Raw genomic sequence first — 24,723 nt, forward strand, 5'->3', positions numbered from 1 at the left:
ACACAGACCTCCTCTGACACTATGTGAGCATGGAGAGGCGGCTGCCTGCTGATGCTGAGACTTAGTTGCTTGCTGCAGAGAGAAGAGAGTAGAACACCAGTGACCATGCGCCTTAGGCAGCAGTACGCCCTAGGCAGCTGCCTAGTTAGCCTAGTGGTAGCACCGGCCCTGGATTGTCTGGAGCCTCGATGAAGTCACTACCACGCATGTGCGCGGAAGCCCTCAGTTCCGGCACAAATCGCTGAAGTTCCGGCAAGGTAGGCCGGACCTTCAGAGCGCATGCGCCAGTGATGTCACTGGCAAGGTGAATATCTCCTAAACGGTGCACGTTTAGGATATATTCATTTTACCTACAAGTAAGCCTATAATAAGGCTTACCTGTAGGTAAAATGAATATCTCCTAAACGTAAAAATGACCAAGCAGGGTATACAACCACTTTAACCAAGGTTCCTCCAGAGGTTGCTAGGGGGTTCCATGAGCAATGAGAAATGTCTGCCTCTCAGATAAGTTCCCACTGACACCATTGATCTTTTTAGCTATCTATAAGGGGGTGAAGGTGTTCATTTTGGCAGCAAATTTCAATTTAGTTTTAGACTTAGGACTAAAATGGCATTTTAGTTTTAGTCCCATTTTAGTCTTCTGCAATTGTTTTAGTTTTAGTCGTATTTAGTCGACTAAATCTCCAGGACATTTTAGTCTACTAAAACTCATTTTAGTCATCTAAAATCTAATGGGTAGAGTTAAATTGTAATGCATTATTTAGGCATTTCTCTACAATTTCCAAACTCATTATATACTGCTGGAGTGAAAAATCGAATATGTTATTCATGGTATTGAGGTATGAACATGCACCAGTGTTAATTTTGATGTCAAATATCAATTTAGTTTTAGTCTTTGTCATTTGACTAAAATGCCATTTTAGTTTTAGTCGTATTTTAATTGACTAAAATGGTATTAAGTTAGTCGACTAAAATGTTTTAGTCGGCGAAATTAACACTGGGGGTAATTCTTCCCAATGATCACCAATGTAAGGGGCATTCTTTCCAGTGACCATCACACTAATGTGCCATACGTTTTAGATCTAGTAATATTTAGTAGGTGTTCCTGGAGACCAGAAAGTTATTTCAAGGGTTCCTCTGTGTTTAAAAGCTTGAGAAAGGCTATAATAGAGCATTGGGAAACAATGTAGAAGTCATTTACAGTATTGTCTATGCTGCTGCTGTTGAGTAATCAGGGGAAATTCACATAAAGGGACTTCTCAGAATCTACAGAAGTCTACGGGAATGACATGTCACAATACATAGCCACAGCTTCAAGTTTCAAAAAGCTGAATCTGATCAGTGAAAAGTAGCCAGTGGTGGCTGGTGCTCGGCAGGGGGGTGCTGGCTGGTGCTCGGCAGCTCACCCCTTACTCTCGATAGATCGATCGCCGATCCCTATCCCCAACCCCCCCCCCCTCGAGCGAGCGATCGCCGCTTCGCTCTTCCGTCAGGCCCTCGCCAGCCCCGTACTTAGCCCATCCAAGTTGCGGCTTCAGCGGCTCCCCCCCCCCCCCCCGTGTCTCCTCCCGAGTCCTGGCAGTCGCTTCTCCTCCCGGCCAATCAGGACTTAGGACTTGCAGCCAATCGGGTCTTAGGGCTCCCGGCCAATCAGGTCTCAGGACCCGCTTCCTGATTGGCCAGGAGGAGAAACAGGAAGACAGTCACAAAACTGGGTGGGCTCAGGGTGCAGTGCTCTGCCAAAACTTATTAAAGCCTCAGGCTCTAATCTTGTGCTTAAAAAAAAAAAAATAAAACCCCCATTGAAATCCATGCATCCAGCACCCTGCACATAGATTAGGGGCCGGGTGCATGGATTAGGGGGGCGGCACCCCTGCGCCCCCCTAATGACACCTGCCACTGAAGGCAGCCCTTTGAGTTCCAGGCAAGAGAGGTGGAATCTGTCGGCAGATTATGTCGGCAGTATGCTGCAGAGAGGAGGAAGCACTTCCACAGTCTCCGTTCACTGTCAATAAGACTGTTTATTGTAATTTTGTAGTAAGTTACAGGGGGGAGAAGAGGTAACAAGGATACTGATCTGTGATAAATATGTTCACATACAGCCAAGCACAGAGCAGGGGCACCAAACTCAATTTCATCTTGGGCCACCATCAGCGTTACGGTTGCCCTCCTCTAGGGGAGGACCAGAGGAGGGCTGGAGTCAGCTGCCAGAGTCTGCTACATGCAGAGACAAGGAGAAGCAGAGATTAGGGGGTACAACGGCTGCACAGAGATGTGCAGGGTCTGTAGGAGGAGTTCTGTCCTCCTCTCTTTTGCCAACTGCTGAGATGGGGAAGCAGAGACGAGCCTCTCTGCGGCTGCACGGAGAAGCACAGGATCTGGTGGAGGAGTTCTGTCGAAACAAGGTGGGGGTGGAGACAAAGGGAGTGCCGCAGCTGCAGGAGAGGTGTGGGGTACACATGATATGGGTGGATTCGGCCCGTGGGCCTTGTGTTTGACACATGTGACAGAGGGTAGTGTGTGTTCTGCCGAGAAAGTTCCGCTCGGCGGATAAGGACCCCCCTCCGGCGGAAATAGCAGAAGGTGAATATCAGCTGTACACGGCGCCTGTACGAGGGCCCCTCGTGGGCTCACTTCGCTCGCCACGCTTCGGGCACGGCCTCGCTTGGTTCTTTTTTATTCCCCCTCTAGGTCCACTTGGATGGTGGGGCTTGAACCTGGACCTAGGCGCAGGCGCCGTGTACAGCTGATTGAAGATTTTGAGCTTCGGCTATCTTCGGCGGCTCATAGTAGTTCATACTGCACAGCCGCTGCGCCTGCGCAGTACAGGGGGGGGGTCCTTATCCGCAGAGGGAACTTTCTCGGCAAGACATGTGCAAGCTACAGGAGTTACATGACTGTGTCATGCCTGTGGCAGAGAGTAAATGCCGGCTCTGGATGATGCCTGAATAATGATAGCTCCAGCGAGGAAGGGCCGCCATACATGGCTCGAAGATCAATTGATTTCCCCAATCACATTAACAGTGCAGTCAGAAGGAATCGACCAACATTTGAGCTGCCTGTGGGGTCTGAAGAATGAAAAAGGCATCAGGAAGAAGACTGTGCTGTACTTGACATACCTCTGTGTAGCACATGACCTACTTGGGACTGGCCCATTACATAAACTGTGCTGTAAACAAAGCTTAAACTTAGGAATTATTTTTTAATCTGCACAAGGCACAGTAGTTACATTGAATGAGAAGTGTTCCTTGTGTTAGTGGCTTCTGTTCAGTAAAATCTTCATTCCTATGGTGCTCCCATCCCCTGATACCCATGCAGTTGTAATCTTCCAGTGCCACGAGGGTTAATACAAATCACTGGACCTGTCACAGGCATTTGTCAAGAGAGCCAACTATGCCAGCCCTTTCCGTCCCCCGTGCTCCATTCATAAAAGCTGTACTATCGGTTCCCAAAAATGAAAAGCACTCTATGAATGGAGGAGACAGAACTTTCATTCATCTGCCTGTCCTCAATTCATAGAGCACTTGTCACTGCTTGAACCGACCGTACAACGTTCGTGAATGGAGGAGAGAGGCAGAGAGGGAGGGCATAGTCAGCACTTTTAATGAGTGCTCGTAACAGGTCCAGGGACTTATATTACCCCCTACGGCTCTGAAAGATCACAGCTGCAGAAGTATTGGGGAGGGCAGAGAAATTTAATTTTCATTTAATGTAAATACCTTCACTGTGCTATACTTAACATACCCCAGGCTGTCAAGCTGTGTATTCGGTCTCTGCACATGACATACTCCAAACTGCCCCACTTCATACATTGTGCTGCCCCATACGCTGAACTGCCCCACTCTGTACACTGTGCTGTACTTTACATACTCTGAATAGCTCTATTCTTTACACTGTGATGCACATGACATACTCGGAACTACCTCACTCTATAAAATGTGTTGTATTTGACATACCTTAGGTTGACATACTCTATACATGGTGTTGCAAATTCCATACTCTGAACTGCCCCATTCTACACACTGTGCTGCGCATGATATATATAAATATATATATATAAAACTGCCTCACTCTGCTATGCTTGACATACCTCAGGCTTCCTCTGTGCTGCATATGACATACTGCGACCTGCCCACTCTATGCATGGTGTGGCAAATGCCATACTCTGAACTGCCTCACTCCGTACACTGTGCTGTTCTTGACATCTCTCAGGCTTCCCTACTCTGTGTTGGACATATTCCGTAATGCCCTATTCTGTACCCTGTGCAGTACATTTCAAACTCAACGCCCTTCCACCCTGCCAAGCATCACAGCATAGTCATATTAGTGGAAACTGTTTATTTGTGACATCACAACTTTTAAAAACAAAATAGTGTTGATGCACAAGCGTGGCAAGCCTAACACCAATTAAAATGAGAAGATGGACTTACTTTTACAGGAATCCAGTTTTTCCTCTATGTCCTCTATGTCATAGTACTTTTCATCTGACAGGAATTCCTGAAAGATAGGAAATGCAATTGAGATTTGTCTGTTAAAGTGATAATAAACCCTTGCATAAGCCCACTGAAGTGACAAGCCTCAGATAATACACAGTTATCAATTAAATCCTCCTACATATGCCATTCCTCTTTAACTGCAGCCCCTTCTCCTTCAGAGCCAATATAAATACACAGATCAAATGATATTTCTGAGCTCCAGGAAGCAAGGGGCGGGGATCTGAGGTCACAAACTGCACAGCTGAGGAAAGAGAGCTGAGTGTAATCTGAGACCCGAGTAGAGGGCATGGACACCTTCCTCTACACAGCCTCCTTGGGCAGCATCCACATCTGAGGCTGTCAAACATCTCCTGTGTCCTGGGGGAGGGCTGTGTCAGGACCCAGGTCTGAACCTGCAACCTCTGCTGTGTCTGGTGGTGTCTCTTCTTGCTGACCAACCTGGGATACCGGACAGCTCCCTGAACAATTCCTTGAACGACCTTGCCTTAAACCTTGTTTCTCCTAAACCCTTTGCTCCTCCCATGAATTTAATAATTAAGCCATGACATTGCACTGTTTGCCAGATTAATGGTCGCTCTCTGTCACTCCTGCTGCTGTCTGTATCTCCTCTAGCACTTGTTACCAACCCTTGGCTTGTTCCTCCACTATGCTTTTGCTTGATCCCAACCTGCAACCACTTATTGTGGTTTTTACCAAGCATGATCTCTGTGTGAAACGCGTAAACCCTTTTTGTCTCCTCTGCCCATGTTTGTTTGTTTTTACTACTTTTGACACAATAAAGCTAACATTACATTGTGTAGGAGTGCAGCCGATCATCTTTCTTTGTTCTATGCAACCACTTATTACTGACTTTTGGCTTGTTTCTCCACTACGCTTCTAATTGATCCCAACCTGCAACCACTTGTTACCGGCCTTTGGCTTGTTCTTCCGCTATGCTTCTGCTTAATCCCAACCTGTGACCACTTGTTACCAACCTTTGGCTTGTTTACCGACTATGCTTTTGCTTGATTTCAACCTGCAACCACTTTTTACTGACCTTTATCTTGTTCTTCCACTATGCTTCTGCTTGATCCGTGACCACTTGTTACCGACCTTGGCTTATTCCTCCACTATGCTTCTGCTTGATTACAATCTGCAACCACTTGTTACTGACCTTTGGCTTGTTTACTGACTATGGTTCTGCTTCATTCCAACCTGCAATCACTTATTACTGACATTTGGCTTGTTCCTCCACTACGCTTCTGCTTGATCCCAACCTGTCACCACTTGTAAACTGACCTTTGGCTTGTTTACTAACTATGGTCCTGCTTAATCCCTACCTACTATATCTACTACTGGACTCCGGCTTGCTCACCTCCTGGTGGGGTGATCCTAAACACCGCACCCTGGCACTAGCATGCAGCAAAACCCATCTCCACCATCAGGAGTTATGGTGAATATCGGTTAGTACTCAGATTCCGCACCTTGGGTGAGTCCGTGCCATCCGCCAGGGTGACCTGCTGCTGCAGTTATCCAGTTGGTTGGTGGGAGGCCATCACCATGGATTGCCTGGTGTTAGGGAAAACTGTCAGCAGTGACCAATGCAGATAGCAGAGGAAGAAGAAAGCAGTCAAGATCCACACTATGTGCAATGGATTGAGGCAAGTACACACTATAGAGGGATATGTTAGTTCATTTTTAATTTCAGAGGTTTACAACTACTTTAAAATGTCACTGCCAGCTTAATATATACATTCAGACATATTCAGCAAGGCAACGCAAAGGTGATGTCCAAAGCTCAGTATGCTGAAACAACCAGATTTCACTTAACTGGAGTAAAAAATGATTTTCAAATGGACCCCATCATGTCTGTAAATGACTGCCCTCCAATGTCTATGACCACAGAAGATGGAGGCCCCTCCAGTCACAGTTTGATGGAGGACAGAGGACCTCTCTGTGGCGTCTCCTTATACTGAGGGTCAAGTTTAAGTCGAAAATAAAAAGCTTCTTTCATTTTCTGACTTGCACTTGAGGAAAAAAACATGGCTGGATGTTGAATGGTCAGATAAGCATAACTATTCCCAAGAGTGTATACATTAATGTTGAGTGCCATGTGAGCATTAATAATACAAGCACTTGTAAAGCTGTCTTTTATATAGTCTATGTTCTTTGAAGTGGCATCCTCCATAAATAGCTCTTTAATCAGCAGTGAATATGAATGAAATCATACGAACGGACGCACCATATAATCCAGTTGTAAAGGAAAGGTGACATTTACTGTATGATATATAAACAGTGCGCTCTTATCAGATTGGCAGGAAAGTCACGCTGTTCTATATTGGGTTTAACTCACTCAGGGCGTAATCATAGCAAGATGTGTAGACAATGAATGAGGATATTAAATCCCAACGTTAATACAAAAAAGTAGCTTAATATACAAAATAATGTGCAAAAATGTGAAATATAAATGTCTCTGGGTTCATTTGCATGTTGCAGAAACACATGCATTACTGTGTTTCAACAAGCTGATATTCTTTTTGAAGGACACCAGAATGCCCTAAAGGAATGGGTATGCAACACCACCCTACACTACAATACATTGAAAATTTTGTGGCACATCCGATTTTTGAGATGTTTTGGTACCTTGGCAGCCCATTGGTTTTAATGGACTGGCTTAAGTAGCTTTAAACCTTCAGGCTGGGTTCACATACACTATATTACCAAAAGTATTGGGACGCCTGCCTTTACATGCACATGAACATCCCAGTCTTAGTCCATAGGGTTCAATATTGAGTTGGCCCACCATTTGCAGCTATAACAGCTTCAACTCTTCTGGGAATGCTGTCCACAAGGTTTAGGTCATCCAGAAGCGCATTTGTGAGGTCAGGCACTGATGTGGACAAGAAGGCCTGGCTCACAGTCTCCGCTAAAATGCATCCCAAAGGTGTTCTATCAGGTTGAGGTCAAGACTCAGTGAAGTTCCTCCACCCAAAACTTGCTCATCCATGACTTTATGGACATTGCTTTGTGCACTGGTCCAAATCATTTGGTGGAGGGGGGATTATGGAGTGGGGTTGTTTTTCAGGGGTTGGGCTTGGCCCCTCAGTTCCAGTGAAGTAAATTCTAAAGAGCGTCAGCATACCAAGACATTTTAGACAATTTCATGCTCCCAACTTTGTGGGAACAGTTTGGGGATGGCCTCTTCCTGTTACAAACTATCTACAAACTATGGTATAAATGTCTGAACATGAATCAATCCTGATGTATTGAAGGCCTATCTCATTTCTTGAGGCCCTTACAATGCCAGGATAGTACAAATACCCTCAAATGACCCCTTTTTGGGAAAGTAGACAGTCCAAGGTATTTAGTAGGAGGCATGGCAAGTTTTTTGAAGTTGTAATTTGTTTGTCACAATTTTTTGGAAAATGAACAAATCAAATAAAATGTGCTTTTTTTCCCACACAATTTTCTTTTCTAACATACTGTCACCAGAGCAGTCCATCGTCATCATATAACTGGTGTGGCAGTGATCAGGGACACTGACTGGTGACAGTATAAAAAGAATAAAATAAAAAATGTATTCAAATTTTTAAACATTTCTTTTTTTATTATTTTCTTTTTACATCCTATCTTCAGAGTAGTTCAGTGTCACCATAGTGACACTGTACTACTCTAAGGGGGTGATTAGGGATTTTTTTTTACACTATAATGCATATAACAGTAACGGCCACTGTTATAAGCAATAGTTTTAGCTGTTATGAATGGCTTTCAGTCATCACAGCTTGGTTACTATTGTGATCTGTGAATGGCAACAGCTACAGGGTGCTGTAATTGGCCCAGATACCATGTGATAGCTGTGGGCTAATCACTACATCACAATAGTAATCAAAACAGTCATGAATGGTGGCCATATATGACTGCTTTGTTTACATTGTAATCATGTGATCGCTATGACCAATCACAGCGATCACATGATACCCCGGCTGCTAACAGCGGCCGGGTAGAGAGCGCGGTGACCTGCTGTTTCCACCAGACACAGTGGTCATAGGATTGCGCTGCTGCGTACCCCAGGGGGCACGGCACTGTTCATTTGCACCACGACATACCAGTACGTCACGGTTCTTGCAGCTGCCGCCCACCCGCAGTGTAATTACTGTAAGCGGGTCAGACAGTGGTTAATTGAACACACTGAGCAGAATAAAATAAATATTTCCCACTAGACTATTTGGTATAATTCTTAAAGTTTACAGATTCCAGTGCTTCTGGCTCCTGCGCTCGCAGTGCTGCTTCCCTGAACTTTCAGTCTTCAGTCAGTCTGTTAGTTCAGAGGAGTAATGAGCAGGGGAGCGCCTTAACATCCCAGGCTAGGGGCAGTGTGTTTCTATTGATGCACACAGTATTGGGAGACACAACTCTGGTCTCTGCATGCAAAGGTGGCTCCATAGGACATTGCAAGAGAAACCTGGGGCAACGACCATGGCACCAGCTTATACAGGAACATGGGCTGAGATTAAGAGATGAAGAAGCTGCATATTCAGTAAGGGCTTTATCACACTAGCTTTGCTTTCTGAAGAGTGATTCCTGTTCAGATCGCTCTTCAGAAAGCAGCACCTGCATTGACCCTTTAAAGGGGTTGTAAAGGTAATTTTATTTATTTTTAAAAATAACAAACATGTTATACTTACCTTCACTGTGCAGCTCGTTCTGCACAGAGTGGCCCTGAACCTGGTCTTCTGGGGTCCCTCGGCGGCTGTTTCAGCTCCTCCCCGCAAGAACTAACCACCTTAATGCGAGCTCCCTCACATGGTGGTTAGTTATTGCGGGCGCGCTCCCGTGATACAGCCGGCGGCTATAGCGGCTCACTGTATCACTCGGCCCCGCCCCCCGGCGCGCCGCGTCATCGGATGTGATTGACAGCAGCGCGAGCCAATGGCTGCGCTGCTTTCAATCCATCCACTGCAGCCAATCAGCGACCAGGCTGAGCTGCAATGAAGATGACGAGGACGAGCAGCGGAGATTCGAGGCGTCAGGTAAGTAAAACGGGGGGGGCTGGGGCGGCGGTACTGTCAAAAGTTTTTTCACCTTAATGCATATAATGCATTAAGGTGAAAAAATTTTTACCTTTACAACCCCTTTAATCCTGGCACTAGTATGCCGCAACTGCATGCATTGCATGTGGTTGTGGGGCAGTTGCAGCGCGGCCCCATTCACTTGAATGGGTTGTGTTTGGTGGGCACCCTCTGAAAGCAACAGGGGTATTCCTGCCACAGCCACAAATTAAAGCATCACGGCCATAGCATGTGTACACCCCAAGCGGCTAAAGGAGGAGCAATAGGGGGGTGATAAAAACACAGCCTAAATCCAGAGTTTTACTGCCCCCCAAATGCTAATGTGAATGATCCCTAAGCTGCTGAAAGTCCACTTTAATGCAACATGCACTAACTCACATGCATAAACCCACCACACAAATGTATGTGGGCCCCCTACTGTCTTAAATAGTTACATCCCCAACGCCAGCTCAAGTTCCTCTTCCCCAGCATTCAGCTGTAGAGTGGCTGCTATCTATGTGAAATCAGAAGTCCCTCTGCGTTGCCCCCCCCCCCCTACCACCCATCAGGAGTCACAGCTAGAGCTCTGCATTTAGCAATCCTCACATTTGAAGAGCTTCAGCTCTGACCACACCGGTGGGTTTAGGTGGAGGTGTAGCCGACCTCTGCAGAGAGACCACTGATTTCACATAAAGATAGCAGGAGGGGAGTTTGGACTGGTGCTAAGGGGGAATTTAATTAGATACGATCACACGTGTCAAACACCAGGCCCGCAGGCCTAATGTGGCCCCCCAGACTATTTTGTGTGGCCCTCACACCTCTCCACTCCCCTCGTCTCCACCCCCACCTTGTCTCAGCATTCATCAGCAGAGGGGAAGACGGAACAGCTCCTCCAGATTCTGCGCTTCTTCGTGCAGCTGCGGTAAGGCTCGTCTCTGACACCCCCCCCCCCCCCCCGTCTCAGCAGTTGGCAGCAGAGAGGAGGACAGAACTCCTCCTACAGATCCTGTACCTCTCTGTGTAGCCACAGCACCCTCTCATCTCTGCCCTCCCCCCTCCAGTCTTAGTATTCAGCAGTCTCCAGCAGCCTTCCTCTGGTCCTTCTCCAGACCCTGCATTTCTTTTGCTTCCCAGCTCCGCCCCCAGCTTCTTCTTGGCAGCAGCACAAGGTAAGGGGTGTGCATCGTGATGTAAGGGAGGATGGGGGACTCTGGACATCTAGTCTTAACGCTACAACTGGCCCTTTGAGGGCAACCATAATTTTGTTGCGGCCCGCGATAAAATTGAGTTTGACACCTCTGGGTTTGATGATTAAAGTGGAGTTTTTTTTTTTTTTTTTTTGGGTCCTAGTATTATTGCTAACGAAATTAAAATAACATTATACAAAGATCTAGATAGATTATTGAAAGATATAAATTTGTTACTGTAATATTTCTTTCCTCTGTTTGTGGCGGTTTCCATTATTAATGTGGGCATGTGAAGCCCAATCGAGATCTCTACCTGGAATATGCATGGGTAACCAGCATGCACCTCTCTATCTCGCGCATGCGCGATTCAACGGTGGCCGTAGCGCCGATTGCTTGTAACGTTGCCGTAGAAGGTCCCGCCCCGTTATGACAACTTGGATAATTACAGCTGCCCAGTGGCTCCTGGGAAATGATGGCACTAGCGAGCACGGGCGCCGAGGGAAATGACGTCAGGCGCCTTGGAGAGGGAGAGGCAGATTACGAGGGACCCCCTAGCAACAGACCTGAAAAGGTGAGTAAAAAAAAAAAAAAAAAATTTCCAAAGGTTTGTCTTTGTATTTAAAGCAGCTAAAGAGTGGAATTTTTTTTTATGACTGGAACTCCGCTTTAATACAGTATTATTATATTATTAGTATAATATATAATATAGTAATATACAGTATTATTATATTACAGTATAATACATATCCTGTTATACTTCTAAAAAAAAAAGAATTGGGGTAAAAAAAGAAAAACGGGAAAAAACAAACCCACTCTAACGTCATTTCCCACAGACACAACAGAAAGTCGGGGGGAGTCTCCTGGAAGAGAAGGGTACGCTCTATATATAACCAGGGTTTGCCATTTATGTGGCAGATAATTAAAGGGCCCTTCACAAGAATCCTGTACGTTCAGTTGCAGAACGTTTCCAGCTGGAAAATATCTACAACACACATCTCGTCTCCCCAAAGGATTTGGAATGAGGTTTTGCCGACAGTCATCAAGGGAAAAATGAGTGCACCATAGGCCTCTTGTTAATTGTGCGTTTACTGTCCCTTTAAGAAAGATACATGAAAGCCTTTCCCTTGATTGTCTGGTGTTCTCATCCTCTCTCTGCATAGATTACAGACACACAGCGGTCCCTCTGTCACTGACACTGCCTGGCTCATTGTGTCCCCCCAGCTATTCACTGCTTCCATTCTCCAGTCTCTTTCTTCAGTCCTCCCAGATACTGGTGGGGGTCTGTGCCGAGGTTGTGGGAATGCCAGGATGTCCTCGGATTTCGTGCTCAAACTTGCCAAAACTTCTCCCCCCCCCCACTTTGTTCTCCCACCAATATCAGCTATAGGGGGCTTCACCGCTCCGGCCACAGGCAGGCTCAGTCAATGACACTTTCACGATGCAGCAATCCACAGCAACCAATCACATTCCAGCTAGATCCTGAAAAAAAAAGAATCCAGCTTTGTTGCTATAGGTTACTGCGCTGTGCACATTCCAGACTGAACACAAATAGCGATCAGAGTTGTCCACATACACTACATACGCCTGAACCCGACACGGGACACTTTTGCGATCCACCACTTCGGCCACCCCAGATCTGTGTGAGCCGGCTCCATCGAGAGCTCATCACGCAGTAAAAACCGCATCCAATTCGCACGTACCCTATATTGCCGAAATTATTGGGACGCCTGCCTTCACAAGCACATAAACTTTAATGGCATCCCAGTCTTAGGCCCCGTACACACTGGGGCGGTGGGGGCGTCGGCGGTAAAACAGCGCTATTTTTAGCGCTGCTTTACCGTCGTTTTTGCGGCGGTATTCGGCCGCTAGCGGTGTGGTTTTAACCCCCCGCTGGCGGACGAAAAAAGGTTATAACTGCTCGCATAGTGCGGCTATAGCCGCGGTATTAATGCGGTATAGCCGCGCTGCCCCATTGATTTCAATGGGCAGGAGCGGTTTAGGAGCGGTGAATACACCGCTCCTTCACCGCTCCAAAGATGCGGCTTGCAGGAGTTTTTTTTCTTCTCCTGCCAGCGCACCGCTTCAGTGTGAAAGCCCTCGGGCTCTCACACTGAACAAACAGTAGAGGCTGTTTTGGGTTGGTTTGCAGGCGGTATTTTTAGCGCAATAACGCCTGCAAACCGCCCCAGTGTGAAAGGGCTCTTAGTCCATAGGGTTCAATATTGAGTTGGCCCACCCTTTGCAGCTATAACAGCTTCAACTCTTCTGGGAAGGCTGTCCACAAGGTTTAGGAGTGTGTCTATGGGAATGTTTGACCATTCTTCCAGAAGCGCATTTGTGAGGTCAGGCACTGATGTTGGATGAGAAGGCCTGCCTCACAGTCTCCACTCTAATAAATCCCAAAGGTGTTCTATCGGGTTGAGGTGCAGGCCAGTCAAGTTCCTCCACCCCAATCTCGCTCATCCATGTCTTTATGGACCTTGCTTTGTGCACTGGTCCAAATCATTTGGTGGAAGGGGGATTATGGTGTGGGGTTGTTTTTCAGGGGTTGGTCTTGGCCCCTTAGTTCCAGTGAAGGGAAATCTTAAGGCGTCAGAATACCAAGACATTTTGGCCAATTTCATGCTCCCAACTTTGTGGGAACAGTTTGGGGATGGACCCTTCCTGTTCCAACATGACTGCACACCAGTGCACAAAGCAAGGTCCATAAAGACATGGATGAGCAAGTTTGGGGTGGAGGAACTTGACTGGCCTGCACAGAGTCCTGACCTCAAACCGATGGGATGAATTAGAGCGGAGACTGCGAGCCAGGCCTTCTCGTCCAACATCAGTGCCTGAGCTCACAAATGCACTTCTGGAAGAATGGTCAAACATTCCCATAGACACACTCCTAAACCTTGTGGACGGCCTTCTCAGAAGAGTTGAATCTGTTATAGCTGCAAAGGGCGGAGCCAACTCAATATTGAACCCTACGGACTAAGACTGGGATGCCACTAAGCCCTATATATCTATAGATATATAAAAACATGGTCAGTAAATGTCAGTGGATGGTGTTAGTAGGGCAGAGGATGGCGTCAGTCAGTGGTGGCTGCTGTTTTTTATTTGGGGGGGAGGGGGGCTTGGGGACGGCACCCCCCCCCCCTCCGTTTTCTGGTCGGCCTGGCACTTACCCCATCTAGGTGGGTATCAGGCAGTGCGCATCGGCTCCGTGTCCTCTCCTTGATCGGTGGCTTCCAGTGTGCAGCTCCTTCCCTCCTCCTAGGCATCCAAAAGGATTGCCTGTCCGTTCAGCTAATCGGGTGATGGGTCTCAGAACCCGCTTCCTGATTGGCTGGGAGAAGGATCAGTGTTACAATAGCGAATATTCATTCCCTGTTGCTGTAGCAAATTGGAGCATGCTCTGCTGGGGTTTTTTGCCTTCCTCTGGATCAACTGAGGGTACAAAATTGGGTATATTGGATTGTACGATATTTTTTATTTATTTATTGTTTTTAAGGTTGAACTGGATGGACTTGTGTCTTTTTTACACCTAACTATGTAACATACCTGGGTGGGCCCGAGCTCATTCTCTGCACCCTGAGCACACCCTATTTTGAAGCCTATTAGAGCCTCTGGCTGCAATAAGGTGTTTAAAAAAAAAACAACAAAACACTCACCCTGCATTGGAATTCATGCATCCGGCATCCTGAAAGGGGCCGGAACATGGATGAGGGGGCGGTGCCCGTGCGCCCTTGATAGACGGGCTGCCTGTGGTGTCAGTAGAGGACATGTTAGTAGGGGCATGAATGGTGTCAGTAGAGCAAAGCAATAGGCAGAGGTTGGTAAGACAGTGGATGGTGTCAGTAGAGCAGAGAATGGTGTCAGTAGGCTTTTTTACAATTGTATTCTTTCACCTCTGAGGTAAAAAAAAAAAAAATAAAGAATAATGTAAAAAATAATAAAAGAATACAATTGTAAAAAGGACTACTGACACTTTTGAGACAGATGGGATTCCCCAGTCCCTTTCTGTGCACCCTTTAGCTGCACTGGACAGAGAATGAATGGGAAGTGCTCTGTGAATATCGGCGAGAGGAGGAGAAGCCTACTTTCAGCTGCTGCAGAAGAAAATACAGATCGGTCCATTCATTTCCACTCCAGCCGCCTATCCTGTCCAGGTTCTGGGGGTCGGCAAGTAAGGATCGCGGCTTACCTGTCACCTGCCCACAATTGATGGGTTGCCAACTCCAGGATTAGGGTGTGCCCAGGCACACCCATTGCGCACGCCTATGGTTTAGGGTAATTGTTCTGTTGGTGATCCTCCACCCCAGTCTCAAGTTTTTTGCAGACTCTAACAGGTTTTTTATAAGATTGCCCTGTATTTGGCTCCATCCATCATCCCATCAACACTGACCAGCATCCTGGTTCCTGCTGAAGAAAAAAGTATCCCAACAACATTATGCTGCCACCACCATGTTTCACGGTGGGGATGGTGTGTTCAGGGTGATGTGCAGTGTTAGTTTTCCACCACACATAGTGTTTTGCTTTTAGGCCAAAAGGTTTAATTTTGGTCTCATCTGACCAGAACACCTTCTTCCACATGTTTGCTGTGTCCTCCACATGGCTTCTCACAAACTGCAAACAGGACTTCTTATGGCTTTCTTTCAACAATGTCTTTCTTCTTGTCACTCTTCCATAAAGGTCAGATTTGTGGAGTTCACGACTAATAGTTGTCCTGTGGACAGATTCTCCCACCTGAGTTGTGGATCTCTGCAGCTCCTCCAGAGTTACCATGGACCTCTTGGCTGCTTCTCTGATTAATGCTCTCCTTGCCCGGCCTGTCAGTTTAGGTGGACGGTCATGTCTTGGTAGGTTTGCAGTTGTGTCATACGCTTTCCATTTTCGGATTATGGATTGAACAGTGCTCTATATGTTCAAAGTTTGGCATATTTTTTTTATAACCTAATCCTGCTATAAACTACTTCCACAACTTTATCCCTGACCTGTCTGGTATGTTCCTCGGCCTTCATGATGCTGTTTGTTCACCAAGGTTCATTAACAAACCTTTGAGGGCTTCACAGAACAGCTGTATTTATACTGAGAATAAATTGCACACAGGTGGACTCTATTTACTAATTAGGTGACTTCTGAAGGCAATTGGTTCCCCTAGATTTTAGTTAGGGGTATCAGAGTAAAGGGGGCTGAATACAAATGCATGCCACACTTTTCACATATTTATTTGTAAAACATTTTGAAAACCATTTATCATTTTCCTTCCACTTCACAATTATGTGCCACTTTGTGTTGGTCTATCACATAAAATCCCAATAAAATACATTTACGTTTTTGGTTGTAACATGACAAAATGTGGAAAATTCCAAGGGGTGTGAATACTTTTTCAAAGCACTGTAAGTCAGACCTCAACTATCCCTTAAAATGAGCCTGGCAAGCTAACACTAAACTTTAATGCTTCAAAACCAGCAATCTAATTTTTACGCTTATCTCAACCTGCACACTTTAAGTTCAACTCCACCTTTTGTTTCAGAATTAAAAAATGTATGATGCCTCCTTTGAAAAAAAAAAAAAAAGACGACGACGACTTTTACTACAAAACTCACCTCATTTCAGAAGCTGTTGTCCATAGAATCATATTGAGGTCCAGCACTGACGTTGTGCAACATTGGCTGGTTCAATAAAAACCGGCCGACATCTGGTCCATGTGTATGGCAGCCGGTCTGCCAGCTATCTGGCCAGCTTCTGTCGGACGAGCATGCTAAAAAAACAGCAGCTGACCGCCTCCTGATCATCACTCTCAGCCAATGGTGGAGAGCGCTGATCGGAGTGTTCTAGCAGGGGGGGGGGATGCGGGTTGGGGGGGGGATGCGTCCCCCTGTCAGAACACAACAGCTCAGCAGGGGAGATTGCTGTACTAACATCTGATCATTAGTACAGCAGCTCCGCCTGGATGGAAAAAACCCGTAGGTGTGTACTAAGCTTTACCCTGGTATTCCGCATGGCAAGGTGTGGTTGTCACCATCCATCTGGCGAGCCTCCTGAGGAACGATGAGTACCCCAAATCTCACCAGAAGACACCCCAGTCCAGGGCAAGAGTGTTGTCTTGTGAGAGTTGGGCTCCTTTGCATCCCCCAGGATCTTGTTGGAAGGAGTGGGATGGGATCCCTGCTTGGGCGCCACAGGCAGAAGATTAGGGATATAATCTGAGTGCTTTATAAGTACATTTAAGATTTAATAAGTGGATCTTGTATTTTTGGTGCAGGCTCTGCACTCAGCACTGACTGTACAGTATAAGTATTACATAACGCAGCATCGGTCACACATTGCACACACTTCATTAGTCTTCATCTATTTTTGCAATGCGAACGGCCCCAAAATTGTTTTTGGCCGGAGTCCAGCTTTAACCCTCCAGCATCCACCAAAACAGGCAGTTGGTCCCATTATAATGCACTTACTCAACAACCGCTATGCGTCTCCTTTAAACTTGGTGGACTTTTCATTCCGCTCGACAAGGCTGCCTGATAGAGGATTTCTGACATGTCCTATAAATAGAGACTATTCAGACTTCTTCCTTATAAGTGGAAGATTGGCAATGGTCTGGGTCTTTTTAGATTACCGGATTGCTTGGTTATCCCATCCACAAGGCAGATAACAGCCGATACTGATAAGACTAAATATTCTATCCTAGTGACACGGATAGAAATTAAGATTCTTGGGTGATATAGTACAGCGGACTAATATGTCTAGTCGGTAAGAGGATAACCTGGGGGCTCGGGCTGGAGATAAGCTTTGACAGTGGATCCTGGTGCAGGTGTGATGGAGGGGTGATAATGAGAAGCAGGCTGACATGCTGCTCTCCCTTCTATGCGGGTGAATTTGATTTTCCATATAAGGACCCCGCTTGCTTATACCCCTCTGGGACCAGCTCCTTGCTGGTATGCCAAATATGCAGACTTTCAGCAGCTTTGTCTGCCTGTGTTATAAGGCAGGATCCCCTACTGAAAGCAGGATTGCTCCAAGGCTGCAATTCTTATCAAGCCTTAAGTAGGTTTTGTATTTAAAGTGTATCTAAATAAAAGAAAAAAACGTAATATATTGTTCAATAATACAATAGATGCGCCAATTCAGATCAAATTTGTACTATGCAAAAACAATTAGATATATAAACAATAATAATAATAAATAAATATATACAGTGGGGACGGAAAGTATTCAGACCCCCTTCACTCTTTGTTATATTGCAGCCATTTGCTAAAATCATTTAAGTTCATTTTTTTCCCTCATTAATGTACACACAGCACCCCATATTGTACACACAGCACCCCATATTGTACACACAGCACCCCATATTGACAGAAAAACACAGAATTGTTGACATTTTTGCAGATTTATTAAAAAGAAAAACTGAAATATCACATGGTCCTAAGTATTCAGACCCTTTGCTGTGACACTCATATATTTAACTCAGATGCTGTCCATTTCTTCTGATCATCCTTGAGATGGTTCTACACCTTCATTTGAGTCCAGCTGTGTTTGATTATACTGATTGGACATGATTAGGAAAGACACACACCTGTCTATATAAGACCTTACAGCTCACAGTGCATGTCAGAGCAAATGAGAATCATGAGGTCAAAGGAACTGCCTGAAGAGCTCAGAGACAGAATTGTGGCAAGGCACAGATCTGGCCAAGGTTACAAAAAAATGTCTGCTGCACTTAAGGTTCCTAAGAGCACAGTGGCCTCCATAATCCTTAAATGGAAGACGTTTGGGGCGACCAGAACCCTTCCTAGAGCTGGCCGTCCGGCCAAACTGAGCTATCGAGGGAGAAGAGCCTTGGTGAGAGAGGTAACGAAGAACCCAAAGATCACTGTGGCTGAGCTCCAGAGATGCAGTCGGGAGATGGGAGAAAGTTGTAGAAAGTCAACCATCACTGCAGCCCTCCACCAGTCGGGGCTTTATGGCAGAGTGGCCCGATGGAAGCCTCTCCTTAGTGCAAGACACATGAAAGCCCTCATGGAGTTTGCTAAAAAAAAAACCTGAAGGACTCCAAGATAGTGAGAAATAAGATTCTTTGGTCTAATGAGACCAAGATAGAACTTTTTGGCCTTAATTCTAAGCGGTATGTGTGGAGAAAACCAGGAACTGCTCATCACCTGTCCAATACAGTCCCAACAGTGAAGCATGGTGGTGGCAGCATCATGCTGTGGGGGTGTTTTTCAGCTGCAGGGACAGGACGACTGGTTGCAATCGAGGGAAAGATGAATGCGACCAAGTACAGGGATATCCTGGACAAAAACCTTCTACAGAGTGCTCAGGACCTCAGACTGGGCCGAAGGTTTACCTTCCAACAAGACAATAACCCTAAGCACACAGCTAAAATAACGAAGTAGTGGCTTCAAAACAACTCTGTGACTGTTCTTGAATGGCCCAGCCAGAGCCCTGACTTAAACCCAATTGAGCATCTCTGGAGAGACCTAAAAATGGCTGTCCACCAACGATTACCATCCAACCTGACAGAACTGGAGAGGATCTGCAAGGAGGAATGGCAGAGGATCCCCAAATCCAGGTGTGAAAAACTTGTTGCATCTTTCCCAAAAAGACTCATGGCTGTATTAGATCAAAAGGGGCTTCTACTAAATACTGAGCAAAGGGTCTAAATACTTAGGACCATGTGATATTTCAGTTTTTCTTTTTTAATAAATCTGCAAAAATGCCAACAATTCTGTGTTTTTCTGTCAATATGGGGTGCTGTGTGTACATTAATGAGGGAAAAATGAACTTAAATGATTTTAGCAAATGGCTGCAATATAACAAAGAGTGAAAAATGTTAGGGGGTCTGAATACTTTCCGTCCCCACTGTATATATAGTACTAAAGTGGTAACAAAGTGATGTGTGCTGAATTAACTGGGTGAATAAGTTTAAACAATCAAATTAGATTCATTGATGCATTATCAGCGAAAGCAGATCTCCTGCCGGCTGTTAGCCGCCACTTTAGTACTCCTTCACCAGAGATTAAAAAGGACCTATGCAATAAATAAATGTTCATCTGGATGTTCAAGATCAATGCAGGTCTTCTGCCAGCTCTTTACACCCACCTCCACCGCACCCATGAGCATACAGGGCTCTTACCAGAGGGCGCAGCCACAATACATAGGTCTAAACACACTTTAATTTTACTCCTCAGGCAGGACCATCCATCTCCAAATGAGTAAACTATGTTGTAGTTTCCAAAGGCTTGCCACCCGATATCATCACACGGTAACCACAATCCTTTTGTTCATGAAGAATAAAAGCTAACAGTGGATAAACCCCTTAAATAAGTATTCCTACCAATGTCAGGCTTAAAGGGTAACTAGTTTTGTTGAGAAAAAAAACATTCCCCTCTGGGTGATCTGTGAACATTACAAGGATTTTAACAAACTTTGTTGCAGATTCCTACCTTTTTGTTATTCTGAAGAAATCCCTGTGTGTTTGTCTGTGTCCATGTGGGAAAGTGAGTGGTTTCATAATTATCAATCAGCTGCTGCACCTGCAGGGCTCTGAGGAAAATTGCAGGGTCTGCATCCTTTTAGACGTGTTCCTATTGGGGGTATCTCGTTTTTGTTGCAGGGGATGCCTGAAATCTGACTTGTAACTTAGTGAAGACTTCTGGGAAAATCAGTGAGCCAATCACCCAAGCAGGAAATGATGTTTCTGGGGGGGGGGGGGCGGCGTTCTGTAGACATTCTGTGTACAGGGGGTCCCCGGGTTACAAACAAGTTAGGGACTGTAGGTTTGTTCTTAAGTTGAATCTGTTTGTATGTCGGAACAGGTACATTTTTTTAAGTGTAGCTCCAGAAAAAAAAACTATTTTTAAGCTTTTTGGATAGCATAGGGAAGGGTTATCACCCCTGTATCATTTGTTTTGCTGTCTGTGCCCCTGTTCAGAAGATTTCACCTCACTTTCTGTCCCAATGACAATTGGATTTTAAAAATGTTGGGTTGTTGTGGAAACAAACCTTGGTGATAAAACTTCAGTGGAGACACCTTTTCCCCATAATAGCTCTTACAGGAGTGAATTTCCCTTCCTAGGGGTAGATTTCCTCTCACTTCCTGTTGTCTCCTTCCATTTGTAAGTAGGAGTCGTTTGTAAGTCGGATGTTTGTAACTAGGGGACCCCCTGTACAGAACACCTCCTGGTAGTCATATTGCATTTTCAGAAAATTACAGAGCTACAGATTGAAAAGGAAAGGCCATTTTTATTAACATTCAATTACAATATGACTTGTGTATGCTATATTATTTTTTTTATTTCCTTTTTTTTCCCCCCACAAAAGTGAAGTTACCCTTTAACACAAATCATCCTCAAATCGCACGCTCTGCACCATGGTCGTGCGCGATGACATCACTGTCTCAGCTCCCTCCCAACATGTTTCGTCCAATAGCATCCTCAGGGGAATGTGGAAATGTAATATATTGTAGCAAACCTCATCCTAAGGCTGGACAAAAATGGGTATTTTTTTTTCTGATCAGCTAATTGGGAAAGAAAAAAACTACCTATTTATGTCCAGCCTTAGGATGAGGTTTGCTACAAAGGCTGGACATAATTGGGTTGTCAGGAAAAGCCCTCTTGTAAATATCCCAGCAAACTGAAGGTTAAACGAATGCCTGTGCATAGAAGGGCCATCTGGCGCTCGCGCGCGCAATAGCGCTAATAGCGCGCACGGGCGCACGCGCAATAGTGCCAATAGCAGCGCACGGGGGCGCGCGCGCGCGCCCCCTGTAACAACACTTGGCGCCAAAGATAGGCTATTTAAAGGGGACTGTTCCAATGCTGCCTTGCTGTCCGGTCTACAGCGTTTCCTGAGACCCCTGCTCCCTTGTTACCAGTTTTCCTGTATCCAGTACTTACTTGGCTTGTTCCTGACTTACCTGTTTGCTGCCCGCCCCGATCTCGGCTTGAACTCTGACTATTCTCTTGGTTTGCCCTCCTGTACCTGATCTGCCCGCCAGTACCTTGACCCGGCTTGTCTGTACCTCCCTGCTGTCTGCAACCTGCTACTGAACTACAGTGCACCTCCCTGCTGTCTGCAACCTGCTACAGGACTACAGTGCACCTCCCTGCTGTCTGCATCCTGCTACGGGACAACAGTGCACCTCCCCGCTGTCTGCATCCTGCTACAGGACTACAGTGCACCTCCCCGCTGTCTGCAAACTGCTACAGGACTACAGTGCACCTCCCTGCTGTCTGCACCCTGCTACGGGTCTACAGTGCACCTCCCTGCTGACTACAGGATCCAGCTTTCTACTCCAGTGTTCCAGTCAGGCACTTGTGCCCCTCTGTACTTCCGAGCCCCTGTTCACACCTTCAGGGGTTCCTGAGTCAGAGGTATACAAGAGGCCGTTCTCTGCACTCTGGGCTCCACCTACCAGGTACGTGACATGGGTACTTTTTTTTCCCCGATCAGCTGATCGGAAAAATAATAAATGGATTCCCTCATCCTCACACAGGAGATGGCTGGAGGAATCTTTCCTGTCGCAGAGAAGCGGCGGAGACTATCCGATCCCCGGGATGGATGGGCAGGAAGTCGAGTGAGGGCAAGATGGCCCCCATTCGACCCTATGCCCTTGGAGGACCGGAGTGACGTCAAACGTCACTTCCGCCCTCCAGCCTTAAAGGGCCCATTTTTTTTCTTGCTTTTAAGTATAAATGTGAGATCTGAGGTCTTTTTGACCCCAGATCTCACATTAAAGAGGCCCTGTCATGCTTTTTTCTATTACAAGGGATGTTTACTTTCCTTGTAATAGGAATAAAAGTGATCCAAAGGGACAGTGTAAAAAGAAAAAGTAAAATAAATAATTAAAAAAAATTAAAAATAAAAGCACCCCGCCCCTCCGTGCTCGCATGAAAGTGGAGTTACCCTTTAACACAAATCATCCTCAAATCCCACGCGCGGAAACCATGGCCGTGATGACGTCACTTCCTCAGCTCCTTCCCAACACGTTTCGTCCAATAGCATCCTCAGGGGAATGTGGAAATGTAATATAGTGTAGCTAACTTCATCTTAAGGCTGGACATAAATGGGTATTTTTTTTTTTTTGTTCCCCCGATCAGCTGATCGGAAAAAAAATGAATGGATTCCCTCATCCTCACACAGAAGGTGGATGGAGGAATCTTCCCTGTCGCACCATTGTATTGTGACAGCGGGGACTCCTCTGCTGTCAGAATACACGGGTCAGCGCGCAAAAGTCCAAACCCTCCTGAGCTGTCCCACCCGTCTTATTCACACATGCACTTTCACTGAGTGCACATTTTCTTTATAGATACATATAAAAGTGTTAGTGTGCTCTGTTCCTTTTATAGGCTGACACATCTTTAATGTGTTTATTTTTTTTCCTTAGAACAGCCCTAATGAAGATGCACTGAGACAGGGCAAAGTCTTGTAAATGTGATTTTTGCATTCTTAGCACTTTCAAGAGGCACGCTGTCATATAAATGTGGCAAGTAGTAGTAACATTGTAATAATGGTTTGCTAGTTAAAAGGTTAATGTTTACATACAAATGACAAGGCAGCTTAGATCGCGGTGCTAATGTTCCAAGGATTAAACGCTTTGAGGTTCAGTGCTTGCAGGCAGCGCGACTTTGTGGCACGCCACAGAAAACAATACGGCGAGGGATGGTCTGCTGTAAGGAGGATCTGTATTCCATTTTTAAACCTTTTGAAAGTAAAAATGTCCTGCCTAAGCACAGACATGACAAGATGCCTGCTATTACCTCGAGTAGCCAGGAAATCCACTCCCGTGCCCCTCTCTGATTTAGTTTCACTTTCCCTGATTTCATGGCTAAGCCCAGCTAACTTCCATGTCCTCTGAGACTGCTTCAGCTGGTAAAGACATTCTAATTGGATAGGGAATGACAGCTGGCTGGGCTTAACCATGAAGTCAGGGACACTTCGGTCCCAGGAGCAAAATAAAACTAAAGTCAGAGAGGGGCACGTCTACTACTTGTTGATCGTATACAACCAAAAGGAGTATAGATGCAAGATTTCAACCACATCCCACAGCCTATAGCAAAATGACGGGCGGGCGGTGGTTTAACCACTTCCGGACCGCCGCGCGCCGATATACGTCCTTACCTTGATGGGGGATATCGTTATGTCAGCAGCTAGCTGCCATAACCCCGGGATCCTCTTGTTCGGCCGGCGGTCCGGTTTCTGATAATAGTGGTCTCCGCGGCGGATTCGCAGCAAGATCACTTTTATCAGCAGTGGGAGAGGGCCCCCCCTCTCACCGCACTCCGGTGTCCTCCGCCACATACCGGAGGCATCGGCAGCGGCGGAGGCGATCGGATCTTCACCCTTGCTGGACATGGAGACAAGTGAGGGGAAGATGGCCCCCACCCGTCTCCATAACAATGCAGGGCGGAAGCGACGCCATAACATCACTTCCGCCTATAGCTCTTCATTTTTTTTTACTTTTTTTCCTTAAATGACAAATTTTATTTATTTATTTGCATTTTAGTGTAAATATCAGATCTGAGGTCTTTTTGACCTCAGATCTCATATTTAAGAGGACCTGTCATGCTTTTTTTCTATTACAAGGGATGTTTACATTCCTTGTAATAGGAATAAAAGTGACATTTAGTGTAAAAATAAAAAATAAAAAGTAAAATAAATAATATTTAAAAAAAAATGTAAATGCGCCCCGTCCCACCGAGCTCGTGTGCAGAATTGAACACATACGCAAGTAGCGCCCGCATATGAAAACAGTGTTCAAACCACACCTGAGGTATAGCCACGATCGGTAGAGCGAGAGCAATAATTCTAGCCCTAGACCTCCTCTGTAACTTAAAACATGCAACCTGTAGAATTTTTTAAACGTCGCCTATGGAGATTTTAAGGGTAAATGTTTGTCGCCATCCCACGAGCGGGCGCAATTTTGAAGCGTTGGGTATCAATTTACTTGGCGTAACATTATCTTTCACAATATATAAAAAAAATTGGGCTAACTTTACTGTTTCCTTTTTTTTTTTTTTTAAA

General features: G+C 45.7%; 1 protein-coding gene across 1 annotated transcript in view; it reads right to left on the bottom strand.

The window, feature by feature from the left end:
* Positions 1 to 24,723, bottom strand: part of AIF1L (allograft inflammatory factor 1 like) — a 145,482-nt gene that overhangs the window by 100,254 nt on the left and 20,505 nt on the right. Inside the window, exon 3 of the mRNA XM_073600469.1 lies at positions 4,431 to 4,497. Within this exon, the coding sequence (XP_073456570.1) occupies positions 4,431 to 4,497 (67 nt within the window). The remainder of the gene's footprint in view (positions 1 to 4,430; positions 4,498 to 24,723) is intronic.

Source organism: Aquarana catesbeiana, linkage group LG09 (genome assembly GCF_042186555.1).
Source record: "Aquarana catesbeiana isolate 2022-GZ linkage group LG09, ASM4218655v1, whole genome shotgun sequence".
NCBI lineage: Eukaryota > Metazoa > Chordata > Amphibia > Anura > Ranidae > Aquarana > Aquarana catesbeiana.